Here is a 26541-nt window from a genome sequence, read left to right as displayed (position 1 = left end):
AATACGTGTTTTTGGTGTTGAGATAATACATGTTTTGGTGTTGAGATAATACATGGGTAGCCACACTGTTCCGGATCATATTTCTCCGGCATCACATGTTTGTTCAGAGCGAAGCTGTAGTGCTAGTCCATTAAATCAACTGTTGACATCGCCTGCGGGGCCCAGGCCCTGGAGATCTACATGATGTGTTAGGACGGTGTATTAACACGAAGAACAGCATGACCGGTCACACCCTGACATTTGAGCGATTGGTACACAGTAGTCCAGGCTGTTTAGTACATGCTACATTTATTAGTCCCTTTTGACAGTGAATCCCAGACAAATTCTTTACCATTTCTCCCTGAACTGTGCACTTTTTCACTACTCAGTCCCCACTAAAAGGAATGGATTGAGTGAGAGAAGTAGTGGAAAATGGAACACTCCTTCAGCTCATATGTAGTGTTAAAGAACTGTGTGGACCAAGGGACCAACGTTACCAGTTGTGTGGGGCCTTCACTGAAGGATGACATTATCCTACAGGTGCACCAGATGTTCTTCTCACTCTGCTCCTCCCCCTGCTGTGTCCACATCCCCACTCTGCTCCTCCCCCTGCTGTGTCCACATCCCCACTCTGCTCCTCCCCCTGCTGTGTCCACATCACCACTCCGCTCCTCCTCTTATTTTCCTTATCTTTCCTTTTTTTGCTTTATTTTAACGGATGGACACATTTTAAAGTTTACGTGGCTAATGAGCACCAAGACGTTTTATCTCTACATTTCTTTCATAAGGCTGTTTGAAAATGATTTGCTAGGAGATAGCTAAGCTAGTCAACATGTTTCAGCTAGCTAAGCTACCTAGCTTGAAGACGTGGTAAAAGTACATAGTAAAAAACTAACTAGCTATGAAGTTGACAGTGCAATCAAAGTTACCAGGCACAAGATATTGATTTATCAGTGGACAATGAGCTTTCTTAGGCGGGCACTTCTACTGTAAACCAATGGAGCACCGAAGAGGCGTTTTTCCAGGCTAGCTCTCCCAGCAGGTGCTGCGGTGATGTAGTGTCCCCATGAGTGACAGCACCCTGAGCCAATCACGCGCAAACAGAGAATATCAACGACGCCTACACTCTGTACTTTTTCTGTCTGCCCCTCCAACAATGAAAGCACAGAGCGAGGCTGAAACAGCTGCAATTTGGAGCTGACTTACTCACCGAAAACTGACCAAAACAACAATACAATGGGAAAGTGACCACTTATGCTTAATAAAATCAAGCAATTTGTTTTATAATAAAAGGTTATGGTTGCTAACTGTTATCCTATATTGTTGTGACATGCAATAACAGAATTGCATGCAAATCTCCTGGATATTGGTAGGGCTCGACCCCACCTACCACACGTGACATATCGGCACTACACACCCATATATTCAACTATGGTGCTAATAGTTTTGTATTATATTGTTATGTACTTAAATGAGTATTGAATAAAGAGTTGATAGATTTATTTGAAACACATAATAAATATTTATTTTCAGACAAAAAAATAATTTGTTTTACAGTAGTTTGAAAACCCCTTCACAATAACAGCAGGCTGAATTGCTATTCAAGTATCCACATAACATAAGTATATTTCAGTATTGCTAATGCTAAAGTTATTAATAATTTACCATAAAATAAACTCACATAAAAAAAAAATTCTCAGACTGACAAACCACACTTCGTCATTATAGTCGGGTATCGTTTTCAGAGCAGAAAGAGTTATATCTCTGTTGGAGTGTGGCAATATGTTTATGTGTGTGTCACTATATTTGTGTGTGACATGACTTCATGCTGATTTTAACACACAAGTATAGCATGTATAAAACCATTCAAATTTCTACATGAAACTAAAGTCATTGTCCTGTAGTGAGGCATAAATAGTATGTTGTAAGTGCTTCAGTACAAGTGGCCTGCAGGACATCTTTTCAATGCCTCAAGACCCCCAATCAAAGTAAAATCCCCCTTTAAATAATCACTGACCTGACGCTTAGAGAATTCTAAAGAGAATAATAACTATTTAAAGGGGATCTTCACCTTTATAACGTCATATTTATTACATGGCGCAAACAAGTTGGGAATGGCTCATTAATTCAAATGAATATGCAGTACAAAAAAAAGGACTGGGGAAAAACGAGCTCATTATACAATAGGATGTCGCCACAGGGTTTGCGGTTCTATCATATTCTTTATGACAGATACATAAAGATATACAGGAGTACATTTCTGATTGTCTACCTATTAATAGCCTTCACAAGTGTGCATAATGTACAGACAACAAAAACATTCCTTGTCCTAGACATCCAATCAAATGAGGAAAAAAAGGACCCGGAGACTTTCAATCAAGCGAGAGGTTTAGGTAACGTCGGTTCAAAAATAACAAGGCTATATTCCTAGATTTGGGGTGGGTGGTCTGGTCAGTGCTAGCATGGAGGTATCAGGTGACGAAAAGTTGTGGATTCCCAACATCTAACATGCCAGGCCTTTTCCCCGGCCCCATAACAATTTGATTTTCATGTCCCTGTTCCAACACTCAGAGAATACTGACAGAACAACACTTATTATTCTCTTGAAGAAAAACCACAATTCCAATTCTTGACTGAGGATTTTTTTGGAGTGTCGGTCTTTCTCTGTCCCCTGATCGTAATACAACGTCTATTCCACGTTGGTTCAACGTCAAACAACGTTGTCTCAACCAGTGTGTGCCCATTGGGTAGGCCTATACATTCAATAAGTCTCACATGGTGTGGGGCTAAGTAGGTTGTCCATACACAAAATGCATTCAATAAGTCTCCAATCCTAGCATTTAGCGTTAATACAACCAGAGTCAAAAATGGTTCTGCAACAGCTCATGAAAACGTACATTCTGTGTGGGGTATAACTCTGAACCTTGAGGTAAAGAGTCCATTCCAGAGACTGTACATTTTAAACAAATGCTAAGTTGTATAGAATCCCTTCTGAACCAACTGTGTATAACTTGAAAAACATTTTAAAATGTCATGACTGATTTGTGTTCACAACAGGAACAACAAACTTATGGTCAATGATCTATTTGCAGTTCAAGGGTTAGGTTCATATGAAGCTTCAGTACCCTTCATATCCAACAGTTGCCCTCAAAACATGTAAGTACACAATGACAGTGATTTTGATAACTGTGGCATAATTACAGTGACTGTGACAAAGGTTTCAAATAAAGTTATTAATTGAACAAACACACTTTTAGAAAGAATCCCATATGTCAATATGGCTTCATAGAATTTTGGCAACTAAAACAAAATGTAAATAAATAGGTAGGATAACATTTCATTCCTTTGGTCACAAGTACTAAAGAAACAATTTAAACGTATTCAAGGTCAGCAGATCACAATGTGTTCACATATACATCCAGAGTGACATCATTGGACTGGCATGTAATGCAGAATATACCACATAAAGAAAAACTGCTCCAAAACACAAGCAGTCCTCAGTGCATCTTCGTTTCAGAGGAAATGCATTGAGAGGTCTCATCCAATGATTCTTCTGTTCTTGGACCAGGGAACTGGTATGGCAGTGCAGGTGAATCACAAATGTCAAAGGTGAACGTGTCCTGTGAGTAGCAAACAACTAAAAACAAATAAAAGGGAACGTCATACTGTTTGGTTAGCGACGTCATCAAACTGCACTGATAATGCCAACAGTATGAAGAAGAGGGGGAAGGCAGTTACGCTGAGGAGGCAGTGGAGTATTGGCTCCTGGTGAAACCTGTGAGGCTGTCATACAACCAGTGTTCATCCCACCGGTGCCCCAAAAATATGGGACTCCAACACTGGGAGAGGAAACCAACCTACTGGAATCCTTGGGGTTGTCGACATTACACGTATGCCTGGAATCTGTAGTGAGCTTGACCCTTAAAGGAAATGGGAGGAACCCATGTCCAGTTTGTGTAGGGAGGAGGGTTTTTAAATGATTGGTCTGTGTTGAAAGGGTGCATTGTCCATGTCACACACACTTTAGGATTCCTCACTCACTCTGTCACAGTAGGGCAGTAGAGTTGTTACTGACCTTCTGAGAGAAAAAATATATAGTTGGAGCAGGACAAACTGAAACAAATCATAACAGTGGGGTTATTCCTTTACAGAGGAGCAAGATTTGAATGTATATATACACACAGTAATATACACATATAATATATATGTATACATAATAATGTTTCTCTGTTGGACAAATATTCTACCCACAGCACATCTGGGGGGGAAACACAGCTACCCAGACATAATAAGGTTTGCCTTCCAAAGAAGCTTGCTCGTAATTGGTTAGTGTTGGAAGACAGAGTGAGCCTATTGGGCCTCCCCGTGTCACGTGTCTACACAAGCATGTGAATCTCGTTATACTCGTCCTGACCATCCTCGTCAAAGTTGGGGGATGACTCGTCTTCCCCGTCGAGCTGTAGAGGGAGAGGATGAGAGTGAGGGAGAGGGTGAGGGTAAGGGAGAGGGGGAGGGAGAGGGTAAGAGTGAGGGAGAGGGTGAGGGTAAGGGAGAGGGTGAGGGAGAGGGGGAGGGAGAGGGTAAGAGTGAGGGAGAGGGTGAGGGTAAGGGAGAGGGTGAGGGTAAGGGAGAGGGGGAGGGAGAGGGTAAGAGTGAGGGAGAGGGTGAGGGTAAGGGAGAGGGTGAGGGTAAGGGAGAGGGTGAGGGTAAGGGAGAGGGTGAGGGGAAGGGAGAGGGTAAGGGAGAGGGTGAGGGTAAGGGAGAGGGTAAGGCAGAGGGTAAGAATGAGGGAGAGGTTGAGGGTGAGGGAGAGGGGAGGGAGAGTGTAAGGGAGAGGGGGAGGGTAAGAGTGAGGGAGAGGGTAAGAGTGAGGTTAGCGGGTGAGGGTAAGGGAGAGGGTGAGGGTAAGGGAGAGGGTGAGAGTGAGGGAGAGGGTGAGGGTAAGGGAGGGTGAGGGGAAGGGAGAGGGGAAGGGAGAGGGTAAGGGAGAGAGTGAGGGTAAGGGAGGGGAGGGGGGAGGGAGAGGGTAAGGGAGAGGGTAAGAGTGAGGATGAGGGTAAGAGTGAGGGAGAGGGTGGGGGAGGGGGAGGGAGAGGGTAAGAGTGAGGGAGAGGGGAGGGAGAGGGTAAGGGAGAGGGTAAGAGTGAGGGTAAGAGTGAGGGAGAGGGGGAGGGTAAGGGAGAGGGTAAGAGTGAGGGAGAGGGGGAGGGAGAGGGAGGTTGGGATGTCATCATCATCTTGATTCATTAGATTAGTGTCTTGATGCGTTGGGCCAATGTAGTGAAACACACCACACACACACCACACACACACGATTATCCTCTGTATTTTGACAAAGTTCGTTCTCAAGTTGTTGTCATTTAGATCATGAGGTGTGGAGCCTTGAAGGACAGAAATATTTCAACAGAAAAAAAGCTGATTATGTTTGAATAGTCAAATGAAATACTACAGTAATATAGTAAGTGTGTAGTGTAGTTGTGTACCTTTCACAAACAAACAAAAATTCACTGAGAATACAGGGTATCCATGCAACAACTTTTTTTTATAGTTATTTTTTGTTAAATTAGGGGGGTAGATCAGCTTTAATGCAGACAGATCGTAGCTTCCATCAATGTAATTGTCTGCATCACTTCCAATCCACCCAGATATTTTTGTTGCTGTTGTTGTAAATATATATATTATTTTAAATAAATCCCTACTACCCCTCCCTAATTGGAGTTAACTAATGGACAACAATATTTAGGCTTCTACTTCCATTTTATACATGCTACACTATATACAGTGGGGGGAAAAAGTATTTAGTCAGCCACCAATTGTGCAAGTTCTCCCACTTAAAAAGATGAGAGAGGCCTATAATTTTCATCATAGGTACACGTCAACGATGACAGACAGTATATTTTACATGAGTTATCTTTTGTTTGTTTTTAGTCCCAGCCTTCAGCTACCCTCAACCCCTCCCATCTATCTCTGAACACCATCCAGTCACATCCTTCAGCTACCCTCAACCCCTCCCATCTATCTCTGAACACCATCCAGTTCCATCCTTCAGCTCCCCTCAACCCCTCCCATCTATCTCTGACCACCATCCAGTCCCATCCTTCAGCTCCCCTCAACCCCTCCCATCTATCTCTGAACACCATCCAGTCACATCCTTCAGCTACCCTCAACCCCTCCCATCTATCTCTGAACACCATCCAGTCACATCCTTCAGCTACCCTCAACCCCTCCCATCTATCTCTGAACACCATCCAGTCCCATCCTTCAGCTACCCTCAACCCCTCCCATCGATCTCTGAAGACCATCCAGTTTTGATTTCAAGTTTTTCCAATGTGCTGTGAAGTTTCACAAAAGTTTTGAACCTTAACATTTTCATAGTTTATACAGACTGTAAATTAAAGATAAAATGTTTTCCTATGAGTATTATTAAATATTATTGACTGTTATTGATCAAATCATCCAGCAGCGTTATTTGCAGAGTTAGCTCCAACTAAATGTTGCAATTTTTCTGCCATTCCAGAACCTGCGACCAAAAACAAGCTACATATGGGCAGTACCAAAACAAGGGATCTAATGATTGTGTCTCTTCGCAGCAATATCTGTAGAGTTGGGATGGTTGTTTCCCCCATATGTACTGAACAAAAATATAAACGCTACATGTAAAGTGTTGGTCCAATGTTTCGTGAGCTGAAATAAAAGATCACAGAAATTTTCCATACGCACAAAAAGCTTATTTCTCTGAAATGTGCACAAACTTGTCCACAAATTTGTTTAAGTCCATGTTAGTGAGCATTTCTCCTTTGCCAAGAAAATCCATCCATGTGACAGGTGTGACATATCAAAAAGCTGATTATTAAACAGCATGATTAGTACACAGGTGCAGCTTGTGCTGGGGACAATAAAAGGCCACTCTAAAATGTGCCGTTTTAAAGTGGCCACTCAAGTTTTGAGGGAGCGTACAATTGGCATGCTGACTACAGCTATGTCCACCATAGCAGTTGCCAGAGAATTGAATGTTCATTTCTCTACCATAAGCAACCTCCAACGACATTTTAGAGATTTTGGCAGTCCGTCCAAATGGCCTCACAACCGCAGACCATGTGTAACTACGCCATCTCAGGACCTCCACATCTGGCTTCTTCACCTGCGGGATCGTCTGAGACCAGCCAGACAGCTGATGAAAATTAGGAATATTTCTGTCTGTAATAAAGACCTTTTGTGGGAAAAAAACTATTCTGATTGGCTGGGCCTGGCTCCCCAGTGGGTGAGTGGGTGGGCCTAAGCCCTCCCAAGCACACCCATGGCTGTGCCCCTGCCCAATCATGTGAAATCCATGGATCAAGGCCTAATTAATTTATTTCAATTGACTGATTTCCTTATATGAACTGTAACGCAGTAAAATCGTTGAAATTGTTGCTTGAGCTTATATTTTTGTTCATGAATACGACATTCTATTGGCTGCAAGAATTTCTTAATCCGGTGTCGTTTTGTGTATCAGTTCATAAACCATGTGTCATGGAATCGGTACATTGAAAATCTCCTCCAACTATTTTGCAAGCTGTCAACTTTTGGGTCCTTAAATTAAACTGGTATACTTTTTTACTTTTGGTCTTTAATTTTGGTCTTTAATGCAGGGCCGACATATAAATTCCTTACCTTCTTCCCTTTCCATTTCTCCTCCATTTTTGAGGTAATGCTGCAATCAGTTGGATGTCATTTTGAGTAGAGCAGACATATCCATATACTTTTGCTAGCTGCATGTCTCACATATCTCCACCAGTCCTATTTACAAAGATTATGCTGTTTGAATTTTTTTCCCTCAATTTTTTAAAATATATTTTTACCAATTTGTTTATATGAGTTTAACCATAATATTTGATCAAATATTTGTTCTGTCTTTTCTGGTGGATTAAACTGAAATTTCAACCAGTTTTCTATTGCTTGTTTTAAAAATAGCGATCTTTTGGAGATTATTTCATTGTCAAACAACCGAAAGTGAGAGATTGTAATCTGAATAAAGGGAAAAAGGCCATTCTTGAACACGGGGTGAGCCATTCTTACTAATCTGCTAGCAGTGGATCTCAATCCTGGTCCTGGGGATCCAAAGGGGAGCACATTTTTGTTTTTGCCCAAGCACTACACACCTGACTCAAATGAACAAAGCCTTTTGATGAGTTGATAATTTGAATCAGCTGTGTGGTGCTAGGGCAAAAATAAAAATGTGCTCCCTTCTGGGTCCCCAGGACCAGGATTGAGAACCGGTTCGGATTTAAGTATAGCTTTTGAATGACTGAAGCCTTTATTGAGAAGTCCAATGCTTTAATATTTCATCATTTCTGCCTTCCAAATTCATATTCATTATATAAATAAAGCTGTTTACTTTTGTCTGGCTTGCTGTTCCAAATAAAGTGGAATATTTTTTGCTTATCTAATTTAAAAAGCAAGTCGTTAGGTGTAGGCAGGGCCATGCTACTACTTCTAATGTGTGACCCAACGTTGCCCAGACCAGATGATTGGGCCAGAATTCGGATAAGTCCAGGAATGTCCACCTACCGCCTGGAGCTCACGCTCCTCAAAGATCCGGGAGAGGATGAGGCGGCGGAGCGGCACGGTCATGATGAGGATGAAGGGGAAGGCGAGCGAGACCACGGTGGACTTGACCACCCACAGCAACATGATGCAAGCCAGCTGGATGATGGTGAACATGTTCATACGCCACGTCTTCACCTGCAGCACAAAGGCACGCACGCACACACATTATTATGGGGTTATACATGCTTATGACAAGCCTTACAATCCATTACAACTGCATCCTAATGTATTATTCCTGCATGCTTTAAGTAAAGTGTTACCCACAATTGAATTGTATTCATACTTTATTGCCAATTAACAGTGTTAGGAAATAATTTGTTTAGGGATAATGTTTTGGGCAGGACAATTGACATGCTAGACATACTGACAGACAGACAGGCAAAAAAAAGTTTTTACCGTGCATATGGAATGTTTCCCTGCATATGGAATTTGTTATATAGAATTAGATGGATTGAGCTCCATCTACTGGGTGGATCTCCTCTAGTCTTGTATTACATTGATCACAAAAGTGACATTAGATCAATGTCTTCGGGCTAGAAACCAGACATCTATAACAGAAACTGATCATCATATTCTGATAAAGGGAACACCTTGGTCACGTACAGTATATGTGGCTAGACTCTCCATCATATTCTGGTAAAGGGCTCACCTTGGTCACGTATATGTGTTCGGGGTGGTGCTTGGCTGGCGTGAACATGAGAGTGATGCGTTCGTAGAGCTGGATGCCGGTGATTGACGTGACGCCCATGTAGAGGAAGATCCCGAACAACACGGCCAGTGGAATGTGACGAAGCACATCTGTCATCACGAGGGACATGCCTAGGGAAAGTCAAAGGTGAAAGGTAAAATGTGTGACATCTAGGTTGCCTAGGGATCTGTAGGGTAGTCAATCTCGGTTAACCCGAGACCAAATATTAATCCACAAGTAAATGTTAACCCAGAACTAAATGTTAACCAGAACTAAATGTTAAGCCACAACTAAATGTTAATCCAGAACTAAATGTTAACCCAGAACTAAATGTTAAGCCAGGACTAAATGTTAAACCACAACTAAATGTTAATCCAGAACTAAATGTTAATCCAGAACTAAATGTTAAGCCACAACTAAATGTTAATCCAGAACTAAATGTTAATCCAGAATTAGATGTTAGAACATAACTAAATGTTAAGCCACAACTAAATGTTAACCCACGACTAAATGTTAACCCACAACTAAATGTTAAGCCAGGACTAAATGTTAAGCCATGACTAAATGTTAAGCCAGGACTAAATGTTAACCAGAACTAAATGTTAACCAGAACTAAATGTTAACCAAAATGAAATGTTAACCAGAGCTAAATATTAACCAGAACTAAATGTTAACCCAGAACTAAATGTTAATCCAGAACAAAACATTGACAAGCTTTTTGTTCAGGTGGAACACCAAACAGGAATGTAAATACAAGGTTTGTTAGTTTTAATCACAGAGGAAGCCTTGTTATACACAGATAAATAACACCTCTACAAGTCACTGCCAACTCATTGTCTGTTTATTTTCCTATTTCTTGGTTTGCTTTGGTACAGTACACTGTCCCAATGGTACAGTACACCTCACAAGGTACCATATTCAAAGACACCTCAGAATGGACCAATATCTACTATGAGGAACACCTTCCTTCACATCACAACAACCACCCCAGGACCTAGATATCCAATCCAACCCTTTCCAGAAGAACAGCATCCTCCTCACCCACGAGTACGGCGACTACAAGGCCCGTCAACCTCTGCTCCTTCACCTCCTGGATCACGGGCTTCTCGCCGGGCGCTGTGGCCTTGCTCATGACAGTAAGGGCGTTGACATGCGTGACAGAGCGCACAGTGGCGGCGGTGAGCCAGGGCAGGCCTAACAGAGGGCACATGGCGCCCAGCGTGACGATGAGCAGCAAGTCCAGGTGGAAGCCAGAGCCCTTGACCAGGCGACGCTCCTTCTTGCTGACGATGAGTCTGGGATGGGGGGAGAGGGGGGTAAGGAAAGTGTAAGGGTGGTGTAAATAAACACTCCTGTACACACACACACACACGCATAAACACACACTATTAGTGCAAAATCACACACACAAACGTGAGCATGTTCACACACACACACAAGAAAATGCACAGCACATATCCTTTATGTGGTCCAGGACACCACAAGTGGAAAGAAGCCCTATTTTCATGTTCTTATTTGTTATCGTTACACAGAGTATCGTTACACAGAGTATCTGGTTCTGTGCCTGTGATATGAAGATCGTAATTGTGTAACGTCTTTCCTCTTCACTTTACTACAATCTGATTGGTTAATTCCAGAGATGGATCAGATGTCTGTTGGTTAACACTAGAAGTCAAGGATATGTTTTGTACAATTCTACAAAGTCCTTGATAAAAACGTCGGCCTATAGCCTATTTTAGTTTCCGTTACAATAAAAACATTACAGTGTAATCCATTTGATCAACTTTATTTGTATATTTGATTAGTAATAGTTGTAGAAATGAATAAAGTCCAGTTACAGAATCTTTTGAAAAAGGAGAAAAGAAAAAGATAACCAGCCAGGTCACAGGTGAAATGATTTGCTGTAATCCTAAACAAAAGCACCAGTGCGTGAACAATTGTAAAGGATGAATTGCATAAATAAATATTCTGAAGTGGTTGCGAGGCAGGGTCTCTCTGAAGCGGCTGCGTGGCATGGTCTCTCTGAAGCGGCTGCGTGGCATGGTCTCTCTGAAGCGGCTGCGTGGCATGGTCTCTCTGAAGCGGCTGCGAGGCAGGGTCTCTCTGAAGCGGCTGCGTGGCATGGTCTCTCTGAAGCGGCTGCGTGGCATGGTCTCTCTGAAGTGGTTGCGTGGCATGGTCTCTCTGAAGCGGTTGCGTGGCATGGTCTCTCTGAAGCGGCTGCGTGGCAGGGTCTCTCTGAAGCGGCTGCGAGGCAGGGTCTCTCTGAAGCGGCTGCGTGGCAGGGTCTCTCTGAAGCGGCTGCGTGGCATGGTCTCTCTGAAGCGGCTGCGTGGCAGGGTCTCTCTGAAGCGGCTGCGTGGCAGGGTCTCTCTGAAGCGGCTGCGTGCCAGGGTCTCTCTGAAGCGGCTGCGTGGCATGGTCTCGCCGAAGCGGCTGCGTGGCATGGTGTCGCCGAAGCGGCTGCGTGGCATGGTGTCGCCGAAGCGGCTGCGTGGCATGGTGTCGCCGAAGCGGCTGCGTGGCATGGTGTCGCCGAAGCGGCTGCGTGGCATGGTGTCACCGAAGTGGCTGCGTGGCATGGTCTCTCTGAAGAGGTTGCGAGGCAGGGTCTCTCTGAAGTGGTTGTGAGGCAGGGTCTCTCTGAAGAGGTTGCATGGCAGGGTCTCTCGGAAGTGGTTGTGAGGCAGGGTCTCTCTGAAAAAGTCCACCCCATACCTATCAGACCACAATGACTCCACATCATGCTCGGACAAACAAGAGTGCAATAAATGCTTTGAGTTCATCCATAGACATGTCCCATGTACTGTTTCCTTTTCTGTGTGCATGAGCAACAGTACAATCTCTGATGTGCTACAACATCTGTATGTCACATAAACTCGCCACTCTTTTCTACCCAAACCGTACCACCCCCCAGACTCCTGTCTCACTGTACCATCCCTCCCAGACTCCTGTCTCACCGTGCCATCCCTCCCAGACTCCTGTCTCACCGTGCCATGCCTCCCAGACTCCTGTCTCACCGTGCCATCCCTCCCAGTCTCCTGTCTCACCGTGCCATCCCTCCCAGACTCCTGTCTCACCGTGCCATCCCTCCCAGACTCCTGTCTCACCGTGCCATCCCTCCCAGACTCCTGTCTCACCGTGCCATCCCTCCCAGACTCCTGTCTCACCGTGCCATCCCTCCCAGACTCCTGTCTCACCGTGCCATCCCTCCCAGACTCCTGACTCCCCGTGCCATCCCTCCCAGACTCCTGTCTCACCGTGCCATCCCTCCCAGACTCCTGTCTCACCGTGCCATCCCTCCCAGACTCCTGTCTCACCGTGCCATCCCTCCCAGACTCCTGTCTCACCGTACCATCCCTCCCAGACTCCTGTCTCACCGTGCCATCCCTCCCAGACTCCTGTCTCACCGTGGCAGTTGGGGTTACCGTCTCAGTTGGCTCTGTTCTGGTTTTTCTGCGGCGAGGCTCAGGCTTCGTAGGCAGAGTCTCGAAGTCAACATCACAATCAGATGAAGACTCTTCATCAGCAATGTCGATTAAGCTCAATATCTGATCCTTCATCCGACTCCAACTCCAACTCAACTAAATTCTGCAGCATTTGCAATGCTGTCAGTGGGTTCATTCGTTTGGTTGGGCTTGCCATTGTGAACTACACACCTAGTGTTGTTCTTAGTGTCTGATTTGACTCTTTGAGGGGAAATTAGACACTATTTCCAGCCTTTTAGAATAAAAATAATTAGACCGCCCACAACATCCACTATTCTTCATCATCAACAAACTTTTGGTCTAAATTCAATCACCCTCTTCCCCTTCCTCATCATTCAGTTCATTGAAGTCACATGCACCATTATACGTTTCTATTTCCCATTCATCCAGAATAGCATATTTTAATTTAAAGTTTATTATGTTACTAGTTTTTGCTTAGTAGGCAGAGTAATGCTGCCGTGCGAGTGGTCATGTGCTGAATGCATGGACAGCACGGATATTCTTGGTAAAGGTGACATTTGGAAATAGTGCTGCACCTCCTGAATTCTGAGAGTTATTTGACAAAGGTAAGTGTAATAGAAACTGCAGAATAGAATCTTTACCCTCCTTGTCATTCAGTTATCATTCAGTTAGGCCTAATTTAAATTGAATTGTGAAGTACGATGCACAATTATCACCCATTCATCCATTTGTCCTTCATTCAGTGAAGAGAAAGAGACTCATTAGCGCCTGGCTAAGTTTAAACGTTTTACAGCACATTGTCTTGGAGACTGGCTGGGTACCAACGTCCTACAGCACATTGTCTTGGAGGCTGGCTTGGTATCAACGTCCCACAGCACATTGTCTTGGAGGCTGGCAGGGTACCAACGTCCTACAGCACATTGCCTTGGAGCCTGGCTGGGTACCAACGTCCTACAGCACATTGTTTTTGAGCCTGGCAGGGTACCAACGTCCTACAGCACATTGTCTTGGAGCCTGGCTGGGTACCAACGTCCTACAGCACATTGTCATGGAGCCTGGCTGGATACCAAAGTCCCACAGCACATTGTCTTGGACCCTGGCTGGATACCAACGTCCTACAGCACATTGTCTTGGAGCCTGGCAGGGTACCAACGTCCTACATCACATTGTCTTGGCGCCTGGCTGGGTACCAACGTCCTACAGCACATTGTCTTGGAGCCTGGCAGGGTACCAACGTCCTACAGCACATTGTCTTGGAGCCTGGCAGGGTACCAACATCCTACAGCACATTGTCTTGGAGCCTGGCTGGGTACCAACGTCCTACAGCACATTGTCTTGGAGCCTGGCAGGGTACCAACGTCCTACAGCACATTGTCTTGGAGCCTGGCTGGGTACCAACGTCCTACAGCACATTGTCTTGGAGCCTGGCTGGGTACCAACGTCCTACAGCTCATTGTCTTGGAGCCTGGCTGGATACCAATGTCCCACAGCACATTGTCTTGGAGCCTGGCAGGGTACCAACGTCCTACAGCACATTGTCTTGGAGCCTGGCTGGGTACCAAATCAAATCCAACTTAATTTGTCCCATGCGCAGAAAACAACAAGTGTAGACCTTACCGTGAAATTCTTACTTACAAGCCCTTAAACAACAGTGCAGTTCAAGAAGAGTTAAGAAAATATTGACCAAATAAACTAAAGTAAAAAATAATCATAAAAAGTAAGAGAAAAAGAATAACAATAACGAGGCTATATACAGGGGGTACCGGTACCGAGTCAGTGTGCGGGGGTACAGGTTAGTTGAGGTAATTTGTACATGCAGGTAGGGGTGAAGTGACTATGCATAGATAACAAATAGCGAGTAGCAGCTGTGTACAAAAGGGGGGAGGGTGGTCAATGTAAATTGTCCGGTGGCGATTTTATTAATTGTTCAGCAGTCTTATGGCTTGGGGGTAGAAGTTGTTGAGGAGCCTATTGGTCTTAGACTTGGCGCTCCGGTACCACTTGTCGTGTGGTAGCAGAGAAAACAGTCTATAACTTTGGTGACCGGAGGCTCTGACAATTTCATGGGCTTTCCTTTGACACCGCCTATTATATACTGTAGGTCCTGGATGGCAGGGAGCTTGGCCCCAGTTATGTACTGGGTCGTTCGCACTACCCTCTGTAGCGCCTTACACCCAGATGCCGAGCAGTTGCCATAACAGGCGGTCATGCAACCGTGCAACCGGTCAGGATGCTGTCGATGGTGCAGCTGTAGAACTTTTTAAGGATCTGGGGACCCATGCCAAATCTTTTCAGTCTCCTGAGGGGGAAAAGGTTTTGTGTTGCCCTCTTCATGACTGTCTTGGTGTGTTTGGACCATGATAGTTTGGATGTGATGTGGACACCAAGGAACTTGAAACTCTCGACCCACTACAGCCCTGTCAATGTTAATGGGGGCCTGGTCGGCGCACCTTTACCTGTAGTCCACGATAAGCTCCTTAGTCTTGCTCACATTGAGGGAGAGGTTGTTGTCCTGGCACCACACTGACAGTCCTCTGACTTCCTTATAGGCCATCTCATCGTTGTCGGTGACCAGGCCTACCACTGTTGTGTCATTAGCAAACTTAATGATGGTGTTGGAGTCGTGTTTGGCCACGCAGTCGTGGGTGAACAGGGAGTACAGGAGGGGACTAAGCACGCACCCCTGAGGGGCCCCAGTGTTAAGGTTCAGGGTGGCAGATGTGTTTTTTGCCTTCAGGAAGTCCAGGATCCAGTTGCAGAGGGAGGTGTTTAGTCCCAGAATCCTTAGCTTAGCGATGAGCTTCGTGGGCACTACGGTGTTGAACGCTGAGCTGTAGTCAATGAACAACACTCTCACATAGGTGTTCCTTTTGTCCAGGTGAGAGAGGGCAGTGTGGAGTGCAATTGAGATTGCGTCATCTGTGGATCTGTTGGGGCGGTATGCGAATTGGAGTGGGTCTAGGGTGTGCGGGAGGATGCTGTTGATGTGAACCATGACCAGCCGTTCAAAGCACTTCATGGCTACCGACGTGAGTGCCACGGGCGATAATCATTTAGACAGGTTACCTTCGCTTCCTTGGGCACAGGGACTATGGTGGTCTGCTTGAAACATGCAGGCACTACAGACTCGGTCAGGGAGAGGTTGAAAATGTCAGTGAAGACACTTGACAGTTGGTCCGCGCATGCTTTGAGAACACGTCCTGGTAATCTGTCTGGCCCAGCTGCTTTGTGAATCTTGACCTGTTTAAAGGTTTTGTTCACATCGGCTACCGAGAGCGTTATCACACAGTCATCCAGAACAGCTGGTGCTCTCGTGCATGCTTCAGTGTTGCTTGCCTCGAAGTGAGCATAAACAGCATTTAGCTCGTCTGGTAGGCTCGCGTCACTGGGCAGCTCGCGTCTGGGTTTCCCTTTGTAGTCCGTAGTAGTTTTCAAGCCCTGCCACATTCAACTAGCGTCAGAGCCGGTGTAGTAGGATTCAATCTTAATCCTGTCTTGACGCTTTACTTGTTCGATGGTTCATCTGAGGACATAGTGGGATTTCTTATAAGCGTCCGGATTAGTCTCCCGCTCATTGAAAGCAGCAGCTCTAGCCTTTAGCTCAATACCAACGTCCTACATCACATTGTCTTGGAGCCTGGCGGGGTACAGTTGAAGTCGGAAGTTTACATACACTTAGGTTGGAGTCATTAAAACTCATTTTTCAACCACTCCACAAATTTCTTGTTAACAAACTAGAGTTTTGGCAAGTCGGTTAGGACATCTACTTTGTGCATGACACAGGTAATTTTTCCAACAATTGTTTACAGACAGATTATTTCACTTATAATTCACTGTATTAGAATTCCAGTTGGTCAGAAGTTTACATACACTAAGTTGACTGTGCCTTTAAACAGCTTGGAAAATTCCAGAAAATGATGTCATTGCTTTAGAAGCTTCTGATAGGCTAATTGACATCATTTGAGTCAATTGGAGGTGTACCTGTGGATGTATTTCAAGGCCTACCTTCAAATGCCGTGCCTCTTTGCTTGACATCATGGGAAAATCAAAAGAAGACCTCAGCCAAGACCTCAGAAAAACAATTGTAGACCTCCACAAGTCTGGTTCATTCTTGGGAGCAACTTCAAAACGCCTGAAGGTACCACGTTCATCTGTACAAACAATAGTACGTAAGTATAAACACCATGGGACCACGCAGCCGTCATACTGCTCAGGAAGGAGACCCATTCTGTCTCCTAGAGATAAACGTACTTTGGTGCGAAAAGTGCAAATCAATCCCAGTACAACAGCAAAGGACCTTGTGAAGTTGCTGGAGGAAACAGGTACAAAAATATCTATATCCACAGTAAAAGAAGTCCTATATCGACATAACCTGAAAGGCCGCTCAGCAAGGAAGAAGCCACTGCTCCAAAACCACCATATAAAAGCCAAACTACGGTTTGCAACTGCACATGGGGACAAAGATCATACTTTTTGGAGAAATGTCCTCTGGTCTGATGAAACAAAAATAGAACTGTTTGGCCATAATGATCATCGTTATGTTTGCAAGCCGAAGAACACCATCCCAACCGTGAAGCACGGGGGTGGCAGCAGCTTTGCTGCAGGAGGGACTGGCGCACTTCACAAAATCGATGGCAACATGAGGAAGGAAAATGATGTGGATATATTGAAGCAACATTTCAAGACATCAGTCAGGAAGTTAAAGCTTGGTCGCAAATGGGTCTTCCAAATGGACAATGACCCCAAGCATACTTACAAAGTTATGGCAAAATGGCTTAAGGACAACAAAGTCAAGGTATTGGAGTGGCCATCACAAAGCCCTGACCTCAATCCCATAAAAAATATGCGGGTAGAACTGAAAAAGTGTGTGCAAGCAAGGAGGCCTACAATCCTGACACAGTCACACCAGCTCTGTCAGGAGGAATGGGCCAAAATTCACCCAACTTATTGTGGGAAGCTTGTGGAAGGCTACCCAAAACGTTTGACCCAAGTTAAACAATTTAGAGGCAATGCTACCAAATACTAATTGAATGAATGAACTTCTGACCCACTGGGAATGGGATGAAAGAAATAAAAGCTGAAATAAATCATTCTCTCTACTATTATTTTGACATTACACATTCTTAAAATAAAGTTGTGATCCTATCTGACCTAAAACAGGGATTTTTTTACTGGGATTAAATGTCAGGAATTGTGAAAAACTGAGTTTAAATGTATTTGGCTAAGGTGTATGTAAACTTTCGACTTCAACTGTATGCATGAGCCAACCTGTATACTGATCACAAGCTGATCTAGTCTAACACATCTGACAGGCACCACTATAGGGACTGACACTCTCTCACTGAACAAAAGTGAACTGTGTTACCATAGCAACCTGCAACACTTACGAGGTGATCTGTGTCTCCATGAAGATGAGGATGAAGACGAGGAGGGCGGGCACCACCGATGCCCCCATCATCCACGCGGGGAAGGGCTTGAGGTCGCCGAACGGACTGATGAACCAGCCCCGCTTGTCAGGAGACGTGACCGAGAAACCAGACGGTACATTCAGCTTCTGTAAAACCCCAAGCGACAGAAACAGGACCAGTCAGGGCAAAGTTGTTATGACGAGGAAGTACAGGAGAGTTGGTTGTGAGAGACGTTATTTAAATATTCAATGTGTTAGTGGTGTGTGAGTTAGGGCGTGTAGTTATCAGGGATGGAGTGGAGCCTTTAGATATCTGTATCGATAGATGGAGGAGTTAGTTGTTAGTTGTCATGGTTACCTGGGTATATGTGTCCGGGACGGAGTAACTCAACAGTACAGAGAACAGGATGGAGATGGGGATGCCAAAGTCTCCGATGATTCTTCTGGCCTTGGGGGATCACATGATAAAAAACTTGACATGAGCCCATAGAAAACACACGATGGGTTTCTGAGAAAATGGCTGCGATAGGTTACCTTCCCGCCCAGGAATCGACTGTTGCGCAATTTCCTAAGGAAGTAGGCCACAAAGAAGGTACCAAGCATGAGGATGAAAGACAGCAGGGCCGTGTTAGGTTGGTTTAGGATGGGGCCGTGGGGGTCTGTGGGGTTGGTGAACTCCATGCCAGGAAGGCCAAAGGCAGGCGGGTAGCTTCTCATCAGAGGATGCTCCTGGAATACCTGTAAAAAGGAAAAATACCCATGTCACCAGCTGGGACTTACCATAAAATGATTTATTTTAATTTCAGTGATTATTATATGCCAAATACCACATCTGGTCAATTTTATCTATTCTATTCTTTTCCAAAGAACAACAAAGATACAGCCCTTTAGACTGTCGTCATGTAAAACACTGTCTACTGGTTGTACCTTGATGAGCTTGGAGAAGGTCTCGTAGATGAAGATGAGTGAGATGAGGAAGGCAAATATTTCCTGGGTGAAGGGTGAGATGTATTTAACCAAGAAGCTTCCCTCGGCCGCCACTATCAACAGCACTATGAAGACGAGCCAGAAGCCGACCCACACCCGGCCCGTCAGGTACTCAAAGCCCTGGGCCTGGCAGAACTGAGGGTGGAAAAGGGAGGGAGGGTTAAATAGATGTTTAACCTTTTACTGCCGAGGGCTAAATCAGGGTTACACAGAGTGTTCCTTGGTAGTCTTATTAAACAAATCTACTTTGAAACAAATGTATACACCTCACACACATGGTTTTTGCCTTAGAATAAAGAAGACACCTGTACCACGTCAGATATAGAGTTGAAATGTATTACATTTTAAATTTGCATCCCAAAATTACACTTTCCATACATCACAGAAGACTGAAATATAACAAAACAGTTTGACATAGAAACACTTTTCAGTGGGTTTTTAAAATAATGTTTATTATTTCTGAAAAAATGTATAACATTCCACCCATGAGGCCACAAGGTGATTTGACTGCAGGAGAGGGCTATTGGGCTCAGAATAGGAGAAAATAGGCTTTCAAATGGAACATGAACTTTCCTAACGTTGTCATGACAATTTTTTGAATGCATAAAATGACTGTGATTTTTGGATGGATTATAAATCTACCATCGCCATGCTGTAAATATGTTTCTGTTCAGGCACCTTGTAGAAGGCCTCCTCAAACACCAGCAGGGGTCCTGAGAAGCCGATGATGAGGAGGGGCTGTCCGGCCATCAGAGAGAAAAGTACCCCCAGGGTTGCCGTGGAGATGATGAGCTCAGACACTCCCATCATGCCCTCCGTTTTCTCTCCTGTTTAAATGGAAAGGCAGAAGGATATTGACAGACAGTTTTAAACTTCCTCTCATTCAGTAACAGCTACTTTCTAGTTAATGAGAACACTGTACAGTATCAATGAACAAATCAGTATCTAAAACCTACAGTGACATGTACAGTAGAGATACAAGGAAATGGTGATGCCCAGCTAGCTAGGTCGTCACAACATTTTTTTCCAATTTGAGGATCTATCAAGCTAGCTGGTTATTTAGCTAGCTAGCTCTTTATGGAGTACACATCCTCTTAGGATGGATAGCAAACATGTCATTGTTTGTTCTGACAAGTCAGTCAATCACATTCTTGAGGTAGAAGAAAAACAATTATTGTGGGCATGAGCCCCCATGCTCTCCTACCCAGGAGCCCTCCAAAGGTGATTGTGGGTGAGAGGGCGGCGAAGTAGATGAAGATGACGGCGGCGATGCACTGTGAGTCCAAGGCGTCCTTGATGTCGCTGGCGTAGCGAGGGTAGCGCCGCCTGATGTCATGGATGAGGCCTCCGAAGGGGATGCCCGACCTCTTCATGGGGTCCACCTCCTGGTCCTCCTCCTCTTCCTGCTCATCCTGGCTCACCTCTGTAGTGCGGTTTGGACAGACAGACAGACTTGCACATTCATTCATTCTACTTGCACATCTATGGCCTATTTATTGCCTTACCTCCCTAATCTTACTACATTTGCACACACTGTATATAGATTTTTCTATTGTGTTATTGACTGTACGTTTGTTTATCCCATGTGTAACTCTGTGTTGTTTGTGTCGCACTGCTTTGCTTTATCTTGGCCAGGTCGCAGTTGAAAATAAGAACTTGTTCTTAACTGGCCTACCTGGTTAAATAAAGGTGAAAAAAAAGAAAGGCAGGCAGGCAGGCAGGCAGGCAGGCAGGCAGGCAGGCAGGCAGGCAGGCAGACAGACAGACAGACAGACAGACAGACAGACAGACAGACAGACAGACAGACAGACAGACAGACAGACAGACAGACAGACAGACAGACAGACAGACAGACAGACAGACAGACAGACAGACAGACAGACAGACAGACAGACAGACAGACAGACAGACAGACAGACAGACAGACAGACAGAAACTTACATATACAGTATGCCTGGGATTCTCAATCTAGTCCTGGGACTCTAAACGGGTACATATGTTCTTCACACATGAGGTATCGGCTAAATAAATGAATCGTCTAAGAAAATATACTCGTAATGATATAAGGACTGTAGGAATACAAAAAAAATCAAAAATAAAAAGTAATTAAATCAATCAAAGACATTATAATCACCTTTGGTTTCCTGGTCTGTCCAGGGGGTGGGGTGGGTCTTGGTGTTCTCTCTCTCCTTCCTCTTGCGCAGCATCTGTTTCTGGAAGGAGGCTACTGTCTTCAGCAGGTCCTTGCCTTCCACGTCCGATGGGGGGATGACGATGCTGCAGTCCAAGAACTCATTAATGCCGTTCAGCAGGTCCTGCCGGTCATCCGCAAAGTAGGCCACCTCGTGGAAGTTCTTGTCAGACATGAGGGTGGAGAAGGAGCGTCCAATCTCATGGTAGTCCATGTTGGACTGAGCGGGTCCAAGCAGTGCAAAGAGGAAACGGACCGGCACCGGCACCTCCAGGACTGACTCCAGCAGGACCGCCTCACTCAGCCTGATGAAGGCCATGGCTGGCTGCTCCAGGAACTCCACGCAACCTGAGGAATGACACACAGTGGAGGCTCTCTGGGACCAATGCTTGTGCTGATGGGTGATGGCTAACAAAGGCAAGTTAGGCTAACCATGCATGGACTGGATATATCCAAGGGTCATTCCAGGGCAGCTATTTTGTTTGAGAAATCGCATTTGCTATCACTGTCAGGGGAGAGGTGAGTTGTGCCAGCTAGAAATGAATTGGTATACAGGGTTCACCCCAGGATTTTTAAACAATGTTGTACTGCTGAGTACGGCAGGGGGTGGAGCATGGGGTGGGGGCGGTGACTGGAGAGGGGGAGTGATTCAGAGATTTTGGGGGGGTTTAACACCTGTAACTGCCATTTCCTGCAATCTAGAGCAAAAAATAAATACTATATTAAGGTATGGTGCATGGCCTTAAAAGATAACAAATAAAGTAAAAAAAAAAAATATATATATATTTGACAGAGTGGCACAGCCTGTCCACAAGCTGACGCAGCGCCACCCTTGCATTCTTTGGGGAGAACCCTGGTACACAACACCTTAGGCCTATCACGTGAATGGAAAAAGTCAATATTTATAAATGTAGCCTGGAAATACATGTACATCCAAAACACACGCACACACAACATACATTCAGACACACGCATACAAACACACACACACACACACACGTCACACACTCCTGCACACATGCTTGCACATAGATACCAGCACCATCACGCCCACACTCCTTAAGCTTACCCACTAAGACCACGGTTGCTTCTGCGTCCTTGGGAATCTTGGCTAGGAGTTTTGTGTGTTTGGTAACCTGTTGTTGGAGAGCCATCGGAAGGGGGGGATGGAATGATTTCTGATGTGATAAACCAGACAAACGTTAACAGGTGGGTGGGTGTAAGATAAACTTCAGAATGTATTTCATGTTAAGCCTGTGGCATGTGCTAACACAAAGCTTTTACCAGACATTCACAGCAACAGGCTCTTTCCTTAGCCTCAGTTTGTCCAAAGCTCACAAGCGTATTTAAAAAAAAAAAGGCTACATTTGTCAATTTTACAGATTGTTATGAACCACGAACAGTCAAACAGGGGTCGGCTAAATGCCCGTGAGGGATTTTGTTTTTGCCCCCCAAAAAATATTTTTGTCATAAACAAGACTGTAAAATCACTGTAAAATCACCAAGAATTCAGCAAAAAATACATATATTTCGGAAATGTCAACCCAAGTATTCCCACAATAAACAAAGAAACATATGTGATCATGTCTCAATGTAATCAAGTTATGAATTTATTGTTATTTTCAAATACAATCTCTTTTTGGGCTTAGTTGTGATCAATTTGCAGAGTACAAAATATTATAATTATGTTCCTGCCCCCTGACCATCCACTCTGACAAAGATCGGCCCGCGGCTGAATCTAGTTGTCTACCCCTAACATACAGAAATCGACAAAGTGACAGGTATGAAATGGTAAAATCCCTTTTAAATATTTTGAATACGACTGGAGTTATTGATGTTTGATGAGTTGTTTGAAATTTTCCAACGTTTCAAGCCACGGGGAACATTACAGTTTCACAGTCAAGAAGTTTTAACAAGGAGAACCTCTGTAAGCTGACTAACAACGTAATTCACCACATGTGGAGTGGCTAATAGGAGCTTTCTTTCTGTTTCCAATTCCAAGAACTATCTGTGTTTGTTTCCCACCGTGGCTGCATTACTGTACTAGCCGCATATATCTGATGTTTTAGTACACTCAATAATGCCCTCAAACTCAACTCTGGACCTCAAAGCCAGTTCCACTGCTTTTTTTAATTGTTTCCCTCTAATCAGGGACATATTTAGACTTGGGACACCATGTGGGTATACTTAATGATCAGGTAGAAGATAAAACCAGCAGGCTGCGGACCTCGTAGGGGCGGGGTTGAATACCCCTGGCCTAATGTATGTTATAGACAGGTGTATATAATGGGGTCAAAATAAAAAACGATATGACATTTCAAGGTGGAATTTTTGTAATATCCTCCATGTCTCAGAACTTGTAATCATCTACTCAAATGACTCCTCTACTGTTTTCAGAGGAATTGGACAAGGCTATTGAGCCAAGAAGCAGTGTAGTCTGTCCATCTGAAGGACGATTCAGGCGTGTGACTCAGATGCAGACACACATATAAAATGCTAATTGTCTTCGCAACTCTAACTGTACTGGACCAAAACTTTCATCTTTAAACATCCATCTCCACTCCAGCCTACCGATTAAGATGAAGAGCTACTGGGCTCTATTCAAGCCGTATAATGGAAGTTCAGCATTACAGCCATGATTGGCATTGTTCCTGCATTAGCGCAGACTGCATTCAAGGTAAATGCTGCCTATGTTGGCTCATTCTGAAATTACCTTTACATTTCTATCGCACAATCTGTAACGCTTCAGTGATCCAGTTGAATTAGAGCCCTTAGATCACTTTATTGGTCAATTGCACACAAGGTCTAATTGAAATTTGACTTCCGTTTTTAAGCCAACCCTTCCGAAAGACACACCTACATACTGCATGGTCGGAACTAGAAGCACAAGCATTTCGCTACACTCGCATTAACATCTGCTAACCATGTGTATGTGACCAATACAATTTGATTTGATATACAGGTTTTGGAGAGGTGCGTGGGGCTGCCACACTGGGCACACTAACCACTAGGCTGCCTGTCTAACCACTAGGCTGCCTGTCTAACCACTAGGCGGCCTGCTGCACAAATTGAAACATAGAGCAACATTCTTCCTAAGCAGCCTCCAAGCAGCACGCAAGCGGTGTCCAAGCAGCACTCAAGCAGCACCCAAGCAGGACCCAAGCAGCCTCCAAGCAGCACCCAAGCAGCATCCAAGCAGCTTCAAGCAGCATCCATCTCCACTCCAGCCTATAGATGTGCACTAAACTAAACAGACAAGCTCACAAATGCATCTCTGCTCTGCTGCTTCTTTTCATGGTGGAGGACCTCTGTAGGATCTTCAGCCACTAGGGCCGCCTTGGTGTCGGGAACGTGGTTGTGGTTGCGTTGGAAGCTGCCGTGAAGGCTTTTAGTAGAGTGGTTGCGATGGAAAAGGCCCTCCTTTTCGTCGTTGGGGTGGCTGGAAGCAGGAGATACAGGACGTTGTATTACATTAAGAGCATGGGGCAGGGAGAGGGACACAATGCAATAGGATTGGAACTTCATGAAGGTTGTTAAACTATATAATGTGTTCCTTCAATACGTTGGTGAGTGGCTGATAGTTTATGCAGACAGAAAGGAAAGGAAACAGAAAGGGAACAATCCTCCATACATACAGTCCAACAGCTCTTTCAGCGTATGGGCTCCACTGAATTGTGATGGGTGTGTCTCTGTTAACAAAGACACTGCAGTGTGTGTGTGTGTGTGTGTGTGTGTGTGTGTGTGTGTGTGTGTGTGTGTGTGTGTGTGTGTGTGTGTGAGAGAGCAGGCCCCTCACAACACACAGACAGTTTGATCACACTCCCGCTCCAACCCAAAGGTGACATCACCACCATCATTAGGTCCGTTTGCTCTCGTTACCCGCCTCCCGAGTTGGACACAAAAGCTCAACAAAACAAAGGAACAAGGTGTGACACCACACCGGATTGTGCTCAGGCAGCGCCCAGACTGAGTAAGCCATGAGCTAAATTCTACAGCCACCTTGATGTCTTTCTTTCCACATCATCAATTCCTATGTTGAACTGGCTCAGCCAATTAGACAGCTTTTTCCCATGGAAAGCAGCTGGTGACATGATGGGAAACGTTGCCGAAAGGTTTCAACTGATGGGGTGTGTGTGACGAGGCCTGGTGGCGGGGGTGTTGATCACCGTCTGTTATGTGTGTAATGTGTGTGTGTTTATGCTGCACATACAGTGAATCTCTCTGAACGGTTAACAGAGGTGCCACCTGGCCCAGTTTGCTCTATGGTTGGTGACAGACTGTCAGGTGACTTGTCACTGACTCTTGGTGTGACATGGCGTACAGGGAAGTTGGCATCATAAGACAGAGACTAGGCAGGTGCTACTTCTGGGATGAAGCCAGAATATCTTGACAATGTATGGACTTAATACAACTGAAACCATATTTGTCCTCAAGCTTCACTATCACAACTATAAAAAGGACTTTGATTTCCATGAGAGACATTATTGATGCTATTTCCCTATTGTCCCTTCTGACAGACTATGAAATTGGTGATTGTAACCTGTACCAATCCAAATGCTCTGTAGCAACAGGTCTAAAAGAACACGCTAATACAACACAACGATCGACCTCAGACACTGACACCAAAAGTCCTAGACCTATCCATCCAATCATCCAAAAGGCCTAGACCTATCCATCCGATCATCCAAAAGGCCTTGACCTATCCATCCGATCATCCAAAAGGCCTAGACCTATCCATCCAATCATCCAAAAGCCCTAGACATATCCATCCGATCATCCAAAAGGCCTACACCTATCCATCCGATCATCCAAAAGGCCTAGACCTATCCATCCGATCATCCAAAAGGCCTAGACCTATCCATCCGATCATCCAAAAGCCCTAGACATATCCATCCGATCATCCAAAAGGCCTTGACCTATCCATCCGATCATCCAAAAGGCCTTGACCTATCCATCCGATCATCCAAAAGGCCTAGACCTATCCATCCGATCATCCAAAAGGCCTAGACCTATCCATCCAATCATCCAAAAGGCCTAGACCTATCCATCCGATCATCCAAAAGGCCTAGACCTATCCATCCGATAATCCAAAAGGCCTAGACCTATCCATCCAATCATCCAAAAGGCCTAGACCTATCCATCTGATCATCCAAAAGGCATACCATTAAAAGAAAAATGGATGATTGCTTCAAGCAAACCCCAGGAACACACCACAACACCAGTCAGAAAACCATGACTGTTGAGTCTCCGT

At 44.8% G+C, this 26541-nt stretch overlaps 1 protein-coding gene across 4 annotated transcripts in view; it reads right to left on the bottom strand.

The window, feature by feature from the left end:
* Positions 1-1464: 1464 nt before the first annotated feature.
* LOC115161327 (anion exchange protein 3) overlaps positions 1465-26541 on the bottom strand; it is a 56212-nt gene continuing 31135 nt past the window's right edge. For 2 of the 4 annotated variants that reach the window (XM_029712230.1, XM_029712228.1), the window contains 13 exons: positions 24555-24729; positions 22360-22468; positions 21234-21638; positions 20304-20522; positions 19778-19926; positions 19040-19234; positions 18647-18850; positions 18471-18560; positions 18093-18259; positions 10298-10551; positions 9218-9387; positions 8530-8703; positions 1465-4436 (listed from right to left, as the gene is read on the bottom strand). In XM_029712230.1, coding sequence (XP_029568090.1) covers positions 4356-4436; positions 8530-8703; positions 9218-9387; positions 10298-10551; positions 18093-18259; positions 18471-18560; positions 18647-18850; positions 19040-19234; positions 19778-19926; positions 20304-20522; positions 21234-21638; positions 22360-22468; positions 24555-24729 — 2392 coding nt within the window. In that variant the 3' untranslated portion in view covers positions 1465-4355. Of the gene's footprint in view, positions 4437-8529; positions 8704-9217; positions 9388-10297; positions 10552-18092; positions 18260-18470; positions 18561-18646; positions 18851-19039; positions 19235-19777; positions 19927-20303; positions 20523-21233; positions 21639-22359; positions 22469-24554; positions 24730-26541 lie in introns of those variants that run through there. The other 2 variants (XM_029712227.1, XM_029712229.1) reach the window with 2 other exon arrangements.

Source organism: Salmo trutta, chromosome 24 (assembly GCF_901001165.1).
Source record: "Salmo trutta chromosome 24, fSalTru1.1, whole genome shotgun sequence".
In the NCBI taxonomy this organism is placed as follows: domain Eukaryota; kingdom Metazoa; phylum Chordata; class Actinopteri; order Salmoniformes; family Salmonidae; genus Salmo; species Salmo trutta.
The sequence above is the reverse complement of the archived record's forward strand: the minus strand, read 5'-3'. Positions and strand labels throughout refer to the sequence as shown.